General features: G+C 43.2%; 1 protein-coding gene across 1 annotated transcript in view; it reads left to right on the forward strand.

Annotated features, from left to right (window-relative positions):
* The window catches only part of CAMK2G (calcium/calmodulin-dependent protein kinase II gamma), a 186,209-nt gene extending 176,546 nt beyond the window's left edge, over positions 1 to 9,663 (forward strand). Inside the window, exons 21-24 of the mRNA XM_014956159.1 lie at positions 2,228 to 2,303; positions 2,812 to 2,906; positions 4,002 to 4,247; positions 6,851 to 9,663. Coding sequence (XP_014811645.1) covers positions 2,228 to 2,303; positions 2,812 to 2,906; positions 4,002 to 4,234 — 404 coding nt within the window. The 3' untranslated portion in view covers positions 4,235 to 4,247; positions 6,851 to 9,663. The remainder of the gene's footprint in view (positions 1 to 2,227; positions 2,304 to 2,811; positions 2,907 to 4,001; positions 4,248 to 6,850) is intronic.
* The last annotated feature ends 3,976 nt before the right edge of the window (positions 9,664 to 13,639 follow it).

The raw sequence follows: 13,639 nt of genomic DNA on the forward strand, positions 1-13,639 counted from the left end.
CCGCCCCCGCGGTGTCCCCATCTGTATCCCTCTGCTGGTGGCTGTGGTGGGGCTGCCTCTTGGGGCACTAAAAAAAAAAAAAAATAAAAGGCAGTAGAATAGCTGTGAGTGACACTTTTGTGCTGGTTTTGTGACACTCCGTGCCGGTGCATGCTTTGCCTCCCTTTTGTGCCCCTCCGCAGTGTATGTTAGGAGGCCCTGTGGATTCATCAGGAGTGGCAGGCACAAATGCCTTCCCCCGTGACATCCCGAGGGCTGAATGTCTTCCCTCGTGACATCCCAAGGGGTCTCCGTCCTTGGGAATAAAAGCAGCCCGCCTCCTGTGTGCTGGTTGTAGCTCGGGACATGTAGTGAGAGCAAGAAGACGAGCGCAGTCTGATGGAATGGACTTGTGTTGAAGGGCACGGTTGGTGCTGCTGCATGGTGACACTTGGGAAGTGACATCCTTGAGATGAGTCAGTACGTGGTGGCTGTGGTCTGTAGGTGTCCTGACTCATCCCAAAGGGACAGATTTTCCCATGGAGTCCAATCTTCCGGACATGGCCTACATCTGTGTGTGCTCTGCATGGGAGGGAGGTCCAACAAGTAGCCCTGCTTCATGATGACTTGCTTGTAAAGACATTTTTCACAAAAGACATAGCCCACTGTGTCATTTTGATATGTCCTGTGTATACATCTTGTATACATCTATACATCTTGTATACATATAAACCAGCCCTCCTTACTATTAGGAGCCAGTTTTCCCTCATCTGAGATGTTTCTGTGGCTGGCTGGTAGTATAATTCTCTTAACTGATTTCTGGAGTGGGTGCACGCATCTTTTATAGCCAGTGAGATCATCATCTTGTTGGTCCTCAGCCGCACTTACCAATGGTGGGATGAGATGCACACGTGGGTGAAAGTTTACAGGGGAGGGCAGTTGTCTTCTGGCACTTAGAGTGGAATTAAGCTTCCCTGACTTGGATGTCTACTGATGGTAGGTTGGATTAAACACCGCCCACCTAACAATAGGCATCATCTGAGATGCCTCAGGTGAGGCTTCCAGAAGTGCCTATTTCTTTCAGGGCCTAAAGGAGGAAGTGTCAGGTGATTGGTTTCATTTCAGACACCTACATTTTAGATGCATATGGGTAGATAAATTCCACTTCTGGTGGTAGGAATTGTAAATTATTTGGTAACATTGAAGATCATGCTAGAGCATCTCCTAAATGCTTGTATAACGTGCAGGATTTTGTACCTACAGGGAAAGTGTGGGGAAGGCTGAAGAGATGTGAGGGTGTGCGTACAGGCTCAGGCATACACGTGGTGCACATACAGTCGTAGAACTGGAATTGTGTTCTTTAGCAGAGCCGACCCAAACTTTGCAAGTGTTAAGGACTCTTGAAATCAGCTTGGGTGATGGAACACCTCTGAGGGGATGGCACCTGGGCAGTCGGCTGTGGGAGACTTAAGAGAACAGAGTGCAGAGGTGGTGGCCAGAGAGGGGCCAAGTAACACTAGGCAGCTGGGTCCCATCTTCAGTCATCTTGAAGTCCAGAATGGCAATGCTGTTGGAGTACTGAAAAGAACTGTGCCCTAGGGATTGGCAGAAGCCTGAGGAGCAGAGTGTGCACTAGTACATAGCTAGGACCTGTTCATCCAACCCATCCATCCTGCTGCGGTTGTCTTTCCAGCTTGCGGAACTCATCCCTACATGTCCCAGTTGCTTGTTTGCAGCATTTCTAATAGCTGAGGTATTGGTGATGGTGACAGGCAAGTTGTTGGGAGACTTTTTCCAATTGGCTTGACCTGTATGGTGGAGATTTGTACGTGCCTGCTGTGGTGAAGGGTTTCCACATCTTAAGCTGCCAGACAAGTGCTTCACATCGGCAGGTTCATTGACATTCATTGGGCAGACTCCCCAGAAGCACCTCAGGCTGTCATTCAGGAGACACCTGTGGTGCTTTAGATCTTTCTAGAAGAAAAAAAAATAATAAAATTGAATATTGACATCTTTATTTCCTTTCTCCCTGCATTACGGGATCACCATTCCCCTTTCATACCACTGCCCCCCTGCTCTCATGTGGATGGCTGTCATTACTGCATATCTCCAGAATGCAGGGAGCAGCATCCTATGAGATCTAGACTAACTGGTGCTCTGCAAATTGCTTGTAGGAAGCACCCACTTAGCCCCATGTTCCTGTTGAAGTCTTACCCACAGTTAAATTGCTCTTTCTTCTTGTTCGCAGTGCGTAAGCAAGAGATCATTAAGATAACAGAGCAGCTGATAGAAGCCATCAACAATGGAGACTTTGAAGCTTATACGTAAGTACAGATGTCTTCTGAGAGGTTGTTTATTGGTTTGTTGTGCAAGTGATGTTCTGTCTCCTGGGCCTGAAGAGTCGTTGGGCAGTCAGGAATGATAAAAAGTTTTATTCTTTTTAGCCTCCATCGATTAGGGGTAGGGATGTGGTAGAGCACTCTAAATGAATGTCAAGCAGAAGTCAGGTATCAAACAGCGACAGGAGTGACAACAGGAAAACATCCTGGCTTCGTAAGAAAAGTAGAGGAGGAGGGCAGTGAGATGTGTAGAAAGAGAATAAAAGCAAAGGCAGAGACCTAGAGGCTTGTTTTGTGTGAAATGCCAAATAGAACCACCTCCATGTTGCTGCAGTAGGACTGAGTCCTCCAGGAACTTACTCCTTGGAGCAGGGAAGCAGTTGGATGGACACAGGGTGCGAGTCGAATGCCCAAATGCCGTGCCAGCGCTTCACTGTGTAAATAGCCCTTGGGATTAAATGCGTCTGTAAACCCGTGGTGCTTTTCTTTGCAGAAAAATCTGTGATCCTGGCTTGACCTCATTTGAACCTGAAGCACTGGGGAACCTGGTCGAAGGAATGGATTTCCATAAGTTTTACTTCGAGAACTGTGAGTGGGTAGCCTTGGTAACACCAACAGCTTTCTCTCTGATCTTCCTTTATGCCACGTTTTGGGGAGGGGGGAAATTGTCCTTGTTTTCACTGGCTATCAGAACCAGCAAGAACTCGATTGTGCATCAGTTGTGGAGCATTCATAAGAGCCAGTGTGCTTTCTCTCAAAAGCCTTTTCCAGCAACAATTCCAATTGTAATCCCCAGATCCCTTTACTGTAGTCATATGGTTTGCCTGGTGCAAATATTTTTTTAAGTGTGGAAACTGCACAAGCTTTAAAAGTTTGAGGCACCGGATTTCCTACTGATATGGAAGTGGAAAAAATGAGCATATTTTTATAGAAACAACGTGTATGTGGGGTAAACATACTGAATGGTCAGACATAAAGATAGTCATGCACAAATCAGTCACACCTTCACTTTGAGTTTTTCCCAGACGGTTTCAGATCTCTTAATACCTAATGAACCTCTGACGTGGATGCAAGGGTCACCTTGTCAGCCTGGAGCAGGAAAAAGAGTTGGGAGAAATGGTATCATTTATACTCTAGTGGATTTGTCTCCTTTCCTGGATGTCTCTACAGGGTGACATAATTGAAATTTAAATCCTGAGGTGTTCAATTAGTTTTATTTTGGCGGTTAGGTCAAGGTCCTTAGTATAGGCAATTCTTAGTGCTCTGAGTTTCAACACTTCTCTGAGGCTTGTTCTTATTTAATGCAGGCCTAGCTAAAAGATCTCCTGATTATTGACTCCTTTGCAACAATATTCTGTAATTAAAAGAGCTTTTCCTATAACTGAAGAAACAGCAGCACTGATGTTGAAAAAGTGGCGAGTGTGCTTTGCAGAAGAAGTAGGAGCAAAGGAGCCAGGGGATTCTAGGCAATAAGTGCACAGTTCCTAAGAAGAGCAGGTGATAGGGGAAAGAATTGCTTGGATTTTGCCTGGAAAATTGCAGGAGCAGTTTTTATTGTATCCCAGAATGCAGTGGAAGGTGAGTAGACTACAGGAGAGGTTGGAGAATGTTGGGCGGGGGGGGGGGAAACTGTTCCTTCTTAGCAGTAAAAAATGAAGCTGATGGTTTTGCATGTTGTGGCAGTACTGTCGAAGAACAGCAAGCCCATCCACACCACCATCCTGAACCCCCACGTCCACGTCATCGGTGAAGACGCTGCCTGCATCGCCTACATCCGCCTGACGCAGTACATCGACGGCCAAGGCCGGCCCCGCACCACGCAGTCCGAGGAGACCCGCGTCTGGCACCGCCGGGATGGCAAGTGGCTCAACGTCCACTACCACTGCTCTGGAGCTCCTGCAGCACCTCTCCAGTGAGGATCAGATACGGGTATGGACTGTCAGGGAAGGAGCATATCAAACACACAGCCAAGGCTGCCCTATGTGGGAATTCAGTGGTCAAGGCTGTTTAGCTGTGAGAGATGTGTTTTTAGTTGTAGGCTAAAAATCACTGCTGGCCAATTGGTCTTCCTTTCTCTAAGCCCTGTCCTCTGGACTCAGTAGGACTATCTGCTGCACCTGACCAACTGGAGTTGTGTGCCAGGCGGCTGTTCCTGGGCACAGCTACCTTCGTAGCAGCAGTGCTTCCTCCCAGGAGCTCAGCTCTGTGCCCAGACAGAGGGCCAATCCAGAGCAGGGAGGAAGAGCATCTCACACTCTGCACAGGTTTGCTCTTTTCCCAGCCATTGGGGATCTACCTTTACATGCTGGTGATTTCAGAGAACTTTTTTTATGAGAATGTCATATTCTAGAGAGGATATTGTAAAATCTATATAGAACAATTTTTATGCCATGAGAGTAAAGATTTATTCATATAAATTTTACTACTATTCACATAAATGTCTGATTAGCACAAGCTATTTAGTGTACAATGTTGAGAAAACTGAAAGGAAAAAAATCCAACCTAATAATAATATTGGAGGATTTAAAATATCCCCCAATTAGCTTGCCACAATTCAGCATTGGAGGAAACTTTGATTGTAAAATTTGACATGAAGAAACTAGTGTTGTTTGCTCCTGAAGAACAGCAGATCCATTTCCTTCTGCAGCATTTAGGCATTCTTGTTTATCGCCTTAATGGTTTCTCTCAGTTAGATGTACAAAGTCTTTCTGTCTCCTTTTGTTTTATGCTGACATATATGTCACCTTCATATCTAAGATCTTCAGATCTTCAAATTCCTCAAATTCTTCAAATTAGAACTTCAGATCTAAGTTTCTTAATTTTAGGACCTTTTTACTAAAGATTTTCTATTTAAGAGCAATCACAAAAAGTATACGCACCTGGAAGACAAACTTTTTTTAATGTGGTCATTTGAGGATGACCTGAGTCCTGGTCTTGTGTGCTACTTGGGCTGAAGTCAAGAGCAGTTTTTATTCTTACGTTTTGTGAGGGATTCAGCCCTGCTGAAGGCAACAGAAAGGAATGTGAGCTATCACAAGCAAACTGCAGAGGTCACAGCTGGAATTTGAAAAGCAAAAGCCAGTTGGGGGCACCAGAAGCAGGGAAGCTTTCCAGAGAGCTGGACAATCAGCTGAATTTCCCAGGAGGAAGGCAGCGAGCAGGATAAAGCCTTTGCAGGGAAACAAAAAATAACTTAATTGCATCAGTTTTCATCACAGAGATGCTGAGGGAGACTTCTGTCCTGGATTTAGCCCAAAAAAAAAGGTGCAGAAGAAATTATTAAATTAAAGATCGGTGTGTCTCAGTGGCTATGCCCAGGAGTTCTGAGGAAGCTTAGGAGGGGAGAGTGTTAGCTGCTACAGGAGAGGTACATTTCCTTGGCTTGGCTGCCGAAATGTTGTACCTCCTCCAAAATTATGTGCTGGAGGGTTTCTGAAAAGGGCAGAGCAGAAGCCATTTCCAAACCACAAAATGTTGGTTAAAACAATAATTTTACAAACCTGTAAACTAAATTGAAATATTTGTGTGCATTTCTGGGTTCTGACGGAGGTGTAACCATGTGCAATTAGGAGTGGGGTCAGTGTGGGCAGCCCCCGTCTGAACACACTGAATCATTTTGGAGCAGCATTGGCCCCCGTGCAGTGAAGGGTAGGGATGAAGAAGGAATGAGATGAATAAGAATAAGTGGTTTGCCTTTTCACCTGGAATTTTCACCAGAGTTCAGTTTGGGGTAAGTCATCTGAAAAGGAAACTGCAGATGTAAAAGAAGATTGAAGTTCATCAGAGGACTTGTGTGTAAGGAGAGAGTAGGAACCGAGAAGGGAGAAGACTAATAAGAGAGTTTGCTACAAAGATTTGCAAACTAAGAAATGGTAGAAAGAAGATTTTGGCTACACTTTCATGACAGGGCAACGCTAAACAAACATGAAAAAGCCCAAACTTAAAACTGATCAAAGTAAATCCAATAATTTGACACAAGATTAGCCAGGAGGAGCCTTTGCCCAAAGCAATCTTTAGGGCTACAGCTTTGCGAAACTGTAGAAAAGCTTATACATTTGCTTAAATATTAAAAAATTTAAGAGACAAAATTACTGAAGACTTAGGAAAAAAAAAAAGAAAAAAGAAAGAACAATCTTTCAGTGTCAGTTCAAGTCAGAAGCCAGTTGGAAGTGAGGTAGAAACTGTTTCTTAAGATCAGCCCTTGGGAAACTTCTTCAGCTTCTGGGACATGTCGCTATTGGACAGTGGACCCAGGTCTGCTCCAGTCAAGCAAGTAATTAATTTTAGCAAGTAGTTAATTTTCATTGGCAAACCCAGCCACCTGGAAGGCAAAGTGTGTCCCTCTTGTCTTCAGGGCTCTCCTTATGAGCCCCACTCTTGTGTTGCGTTAGGAAGGGTTTCTGCCTGCACCAAATAATTAGCCTGTAGAAAACGTGTTTTATTAATTGTGACCACTAATGTTTGGCTTTATTTCCTTCCATCCCGTTCTCACCTCTCCTTTCCGGGTGGACACTGCTTCTTCCTGACTGCAGCAACTTGTGGAGATACTCAGCTGGAGGGCAATATCTTCTTAGCAAGCAGCTCTGGAGTGCCTGAGTGACAGCAACGGTCATGTCTGTTTTGACGTTAAAAAAAAAAAAAATACAAATTACAAACAGGCAGCAGCCAAATGCACGAAACCCTGCATGCATCTGATGCTCCGGGCGCTGCCTTTCTGTTGTTTTCCATGGATCCATCGTGTCTGTTTCTGCTGTACGAAGGTGTTTTTAAATCTAAAAAAAGAAAAAAAAAAAAAGAAAAAAAAAAAAGAGACATGTTGTTTGTATAAAATAATAAAAAACAGGAATAATGCTAAATAAATGACAGATTATCCAACGTGCCCCCTCCCCCAGGGCTAAGAAAATGGCAGCAGCTGGAACATCTTTCAGAAATGAAGTGAGGGGGGAAGCAAAAGTGAAGGAGAGAGAAGGAGAAAGAAAGGGAGAACAAAAAAAAAAAAAATAAAAGGAGGCGGCTTGAGCAGCGGATGGCTGAACTGTGCTCCGCGAAGCCAGGGTGGAAGTTAACATCACCTTCAGGCTGTGCTGCCACTGCAGTCGGTGGGAGGTGGCGAGGAGACCCCAGAGGAGACCCCAGAGGAGCCCGTGTGAAGACTGGGGTTCAAGAGAGAGAGAGGAGGAGGCGCATCTCTCCCTGCGTCCCGGCAGACTGACTTCAGCCTGAGTTTCTTCTTCGATTTCTGCACAGCAAGAACGCTATGGAAAGCTGGTTGCTCAGCTGCTGGATCCCAAAACAGACTTCTTTTTTTTTTATTTTTTAAAGAAAAAAAAACAAAAAAACAAACCAAAATGGGATGTTGATTTAAAACTATAGGTGGAAGTAGGGATTAAAAAAAAAAAATGGGTTTAAGTGAATATAACTTAAATAGAAGCTTGCTCTTCAGAGATACTGGTTTTAGAAACAGCCACTACCTGGCCAAACGTGGAGGTTTGAAGCCAGCTTATTTAATTTAACAAAACAGAAAAGGCATTGCATTAAGAGCAGAGATTTTAGAGGAAGAGGGTACATGTATGGGATTTTCTATTTTATTTTATTTTTTCCTTTCTAGTAGCATAGTTGGGATCCACAGTGCTGCAGAACACGTGTTCCTTAGGAAGCAGACAAAAACCTTAGTGTTATGTTCTTTATGAAGACTTGCACATACACTCCTATATGAGGCATAAATAGCGTGTGTTTTTTATACTGAAATATATGCACCCATAGAATTAAAAGGGGTTACCTGGCCTCCTGTTTGATTTGTTTGGTCTCCGAGTAAAATAGCAGTGGGAGCCAGCAGCCCCCGCCAGGTGCTTCTCCCCACCACTATAACCCATCTGATGTTTGTAAGTGTCATGTTTTCCTAGTGTTTATTTGGGTAATTTTTCTATTTTTTACAGTGATGTTGTAACACAGAAAACTATCAGATCAGAACCTCAAAAACCGTAGCCCGAAGGACTCCAGGCCACCTCCCTGTGTTGCCTCTGGGTGTTTGAGGATACCTCATGATGCAGAATTAGGGAATTAGCACATGTGATCTGATGTTTGTCCTTTGGGCCAATTCATCTTCCTTTTTTCTTTTCTTTGCTGCAAAAGGAGTCTATTTCCTTTATTCATTGGGTGGGGAATGTGGAAGTGTTTTGTTGACCTTACCAAGGAGGGAGCCTAGCCCCAAGAAGAAAATGGCCTTTCTGGCCCACCGGGGGGGGGATTTGTGTTGACCAAGGGAAGGCATCACTTGGGAAGAAGTTGGGATGAGTTTTTACCTGAATTTTTGTCTACCCCAAATCATTTTGTGGATGTTTGGAGGGAGTTAAAGCCATTGCATTGACGGCATGCTAAGCGCGAGGCAACCTTTTTACAGGCTACCGAAGCGAAGACAGACAATTTGGAATTTTAATCCTTATTTAGCAGAATGCTGAAAATCTGTTGCACAAACTGGAGCTGTGGCTTTGCAACAGACAGCGCTCTGCTGCCTTCCTTAGAGAGGCACTATCCCACACCAGGATTAGATCAGTTTGTCCCGCGAAGAAGGAAAAGACCATCCACACTCCCCTGCTTTGTCTGAGCTTTTTCTTCCTCCCTCCACCACCCCAAGGAGGAGTGTGAGGATTGAACCCGTGGGGGGCAAACACTAGATTTTATTATTTTGAAACATTTTTTTTTTAAGACAGCACTAAGCCAGTGGAAAAGTGGAAAAGTGAAAAGCCTTGATATTTTATTCAGACTTGTTTTTTTTTTTTTTTTAAAGCCACAAAGTGAGAGCAAACAGGAGATTACAATTAATGCCATTTAAAAAAGATAAATACAAAACATTATGCATGCCTTCTTTAGGTCTGATCTTCCTTGTCTCTTTACCTGATGATTATTAATAATTAAAAAGAAAACCCTCTGTATTAAGTATCTGCATCTTTCAGAGAAAATTTAAAAAGAACAGAACTGTTGGGTTTTTTGGTTTTGCACAGTCTTGGAGACAAACTCTCTTTTGGGTTTTTAGTTTGTTTTGTTTCCTTTTAAGTTAATGAGAACCTTAGCTTGGTATGGCCATTATCAAACACAGCTGTACACCTTTAGCATTCTTAATGTTCTCTTATGGGGCTAATATAAGCATCTATATAATATATATTATAAATATCACATTTTAAACAGGAAATGGAAGGCATTTGATGCAGAATTTTTGCATGATATAGAAATAATTAAAGTTAGCTAGTGTTTGTTTGTTTGGTCTGAATGTTGGTAGAACCTTCATAGCTTTGTTACAATGAAACCTTGAACTGAAGATATTTAATAAAATAACATTTAAACAGGGCGACGTTTTTGAGTGTCACATTTTTCTCTTAAACCATGGGACAATGTGGAATTTGCACTTCTGAGGTAAGAATCCGCAAAGCTTTTTTTGTGTTTGTGTGTCAGTAAACCATGTGATTTAAAAATGTCATGTTTAAAAAGGAAAAACGGAAGAAAGGGGCAATAGAACCTGTTAAAATGAGCTTTATGGAATTTTCCTGATGGGAAATGTTGCTTCTTTTCTTGGACTTTGTTTTCCTCACTAATATTTTGAACTCTGGGTGAGAGAAACCTTGTCGTGCCATTAGGTTTGCCCGACGTAACGTGCTGAACCCCAGTTGGGTGGCAGCTCTCAGTTTGTGAGCCGGCGTGTTTTGTGTCCTGGACGGGATGCACAGATCAAACCACTCACCTGTACCAATGTGCCTGGTGGAGCAGCGTGAGCATGATTTCCTAGCACAAGTTAGTTTAGGATTAGTTAGTCAGGATTTAGCCTGCTTGGTTTTTCTACCACCTCTTCTTACTAACATTGCGTTTCTGCTCCCTTGGGTAGGCTTTGTTCCACTCCAGCCGTCGCTGCTTTGGTATTTTTCTTTTATTTCCCACCTTGTGCTGTTCAGGTTGCTCTCATCTTGTTTTGGTCCTGGCTGCAGGAAGCCCTGGGGGCTAGCTGGCATGTGTCCCCCCCCCGCCATGTTGGGCAAGCTTGGCTGGACCCCCCCTCTCTCCTGAGCTTAGGTGTATCTGGAAAGCCTGCAGGGGTGGCTTTGCCTTATCACCCAAGGAGAGTTCAGTGCTTAATCCCCTTTAACTGCAGCAATTACCTAGTAAATAGGTGTCAGTTACTGCTGCTTAAAGAGGTGATTGCTTTTGCTGCCTGATGAAACAGGAGGAAAATTGTCTTCAGTGGTTAAAGGGAGAAGGTAAGAGTTTTACAGCCCACTTCGCTGGGGCTGAAGGCAATCTGTTCATGGCCGGGAGAGATAGCTCCTGCTATGACAGTAGCAAAGAGAGGTTCTGCTATGGTTTCTGACATCCGAGGCAGCATCACTCATCAGGTAAGGTCTCTCCTGAAGCAGTTAATCATATCTTAATGATCTTTGAAGAAATGCTGCAGTATGAGCCAATACACGCTAGGAAGATAGCCATAAAGTTAGTGATGATTTCCCATGTTTTTAGTAGCTCTGTTAACCAGGACAAGAGTCGTTTAAACACTTACTGAAAGCCCAATAGGCAGACTAATGCTTATGTCAAGAATATTTATGTAGCGTATATATGGGGCCTATCAGAGGGTTCCTGTGTATGTGTGTGATTTAAGTATATTTTAAAAAAAGGTGATGTTGTTCCATTTTAGCTGTACTGTATGTGCCTGTACCACTCACAGGTCCTCTCTTAGGCAGTCTTGGGCAAGGACACTGAAAAAATGTACCAATGGGGTAGAATCTGCTCCAGAAGAGGTGTCTGTGTTATTTTCTGGGATCGGGAATGGTACTTACCTGCAACGTGACAGCTCCAGTATTGAGCCATCAAGCAGATATATTCTCAGAAACTTATTTTCTAGTATGCCCTAAAATCTGCTCTTTGTTTTGGATGGTGTTTTGCCATCTTCCTACTGAAGGGAAGTGTCTGAGTGTGGTTTTCTACGTTCCCTCCCTCTCTCCCAATATATGCACACGTGTGCTTGTGCACAGAGGTGGGTTGCTTTGCAGGAGACCCATGATTGTGGTAGCTTTTTTTTCTGCCCAAATTAGATTTCTCTTTAAACTAGGATTGGTCTGCTCTGACTTGCTGGGCTAGAGGCACAGAGTCTGGCTGGATGCTCCGATGTATGAGAGGTGGGGAGAAGCATGAGACCTTGAGTGTCAATATCCTTTCCATTTTATTACGAAAACCATTACCTTATGTGTAACTGATAACATAGACAAATGGACGGAACATTTGACTAGCAGTTGGGAGATCTGCCATCTGTTTCTGGTTTTGCTGTGGCTCTGCAGGATGACTGCAGACAGTGTTCTCTGCTTCAGCTTCCCCATTCCTCCCTGCAGATAACGAGACTGACCTCTGCAAAACCCGCTGGAAGAGACTGATGAGCAGTGATGCAGAGCAGCTGGGTGTTATTGCTGCTATGCATCACAGGTGGCTTTTTTTTTTTTTCCTGAGAATTTTGAAAGGTTTGGGACTTCAGACTAATGCACCTGGAATGCCTGTTTATTTAGGTTTGCTATAAATTTATTTTAGAGCTGGGAAAGGTGGTCCTTGGGGGCCACTTAAAGTGGCCTGAGTGGAGGTTTATGAATTTTTCCCTTGAGGTCTTTAGTGCCTGGGAACTCCTCACCTGCAGGAATGTCCTGCCTGCCTGCCGGTAAGGAAGAGGAATTTACCACTGAGTAGTATGATGGATTTTAATCAAGCAATTTCCTTTACACTTAGCGAATCTTAGAAAACAAAAATGCATATGCTCATGGTTTTTAAGACAAACTGGCCACAGTGGAGGGATGCAAAAAATTAAATAAAATCTCAGTCTGAAAGTTCCTTATGCCACAGTAGGGTCCTTTAAAGCACAGGTGGATGGGGGGGAGGGAAAGGTTGTTGCCCCTCATCTGTGACAACTTCAATAATTTCACTCCCCCTAATTACCTGTGGATGGGAGGATGATGTTTATTCACAGAAAACCTTTTTGTTAATCCATTTTACCACTGTGTATTGGCAGAGTTGGGGTTTAGCCAGTTCTTCTTGGGATGAAGTACTGTCTCATCGTGATTTATTTCTCCTTCATGTTTTTGTGGAAAAGTGTAGTAGTGTTTGTACTAACAGAGGACAGTCTGCAAAAATGGCACCAAGGCTGGGCTTCAGAGGCCTTGTTTACATTGGAATATCCTATAGGTTGTATCAGTAGCTATAGCAGTGCTACTGCTGTATGGTTGTTCCTCTTCCAGAGAGCAATTATTTGTTTGTTTGTTTCCTAACTACATGTTTAGAAGTTCGAAATAAACTGAAGGAAATACTTGTGCAAGAAGGGTATGTTCTACTCATTTGTCATGAGAAGTTTATTGCTTTAGGTTTTTCATATTTTTCTTGTATTAAAAAACCCTCAGATTTCGAGATAGACTGTCTTAAATGTTGTTAAGAATTGTAAACACATTCCAGCACATTCCAAAACAGTATTAAATGCTGAAATTTATTTTAAATATCATAAGTCAGCAAGTTTGATGACCTCCTAATCTGTTATAATATCAGTAAAAATCTTCCATATCTATTAGAAATACTTCATTGAGCTTCGACGTAAACAGTAACACGTTTAATCTTTTATACAGTATTATACTTTGACATTTCCTTTTGAAAGAAACAGGCTTTCTAACTCATTAAAATGTCAGTAGAAGTGGGCAAATATAATTATTCATTAGAACTCATTTTTTTTTTAATTGAATATCCAAGGAAGGATTGTTTGTTTGTTTATGTAACCTTAGGAAGGAGAAAAACTGGCTTCAGAGAAATGCAATGTTAGCAGGGACAGCACGTGCCAAGTGAGAGGGGCACAGAGCAATGTGACAGCCTGGAAGGTGGAAAAGGAGTAATAAAGCCAAGCGCTCGGAGTGGTTTGGAGTGTGGGGAAGAGAGTGGAGATGCAAGGTGGAACTGAAGTCTTGCAAGTGAGCAGAGAAAAGCTAAGTACAAGGTAGCTGGAAGGACAAAGATGACAGAAGGATTGGGAGTTGTGATGTGGTGAAATGAGAAAGAAGGCTGGTGAATTCTGTTCTGGTGGAAGGAGGAATTTGGAGAGATGGGGTATATTTCGGGGTGGTTTCTTCCACTGGAGATTTAAATGGAATTTTAAGCCAGTATTGTTGCACCTGTATAGTGTACTGTAGCGTTCAATGTACACTCCTGTCAGCGACTCCCCTCTCTCAGTGCAACTGAGATTGGTTTGACTGGGGGAGAGAGGGGAACTACCAAAAAGCTTTTTATATCAGAATATCAGTCTGTGGTTTGAAAGGGTA

This window comes from Calidris pugnax, unplaced genomic scaffold (assembly GCF_001431845.1).
Source record: "Calidris pugnax isolate Ruff unplaced genomic scaffold, ASM143184v1 scaffold196, whole genome shotgun sequence".
NCBI lineage: Eukaryota > Metazoa > Chordata > Aves > Charadriiformes > Scolopacidae > Calidris > Calidris pugnax.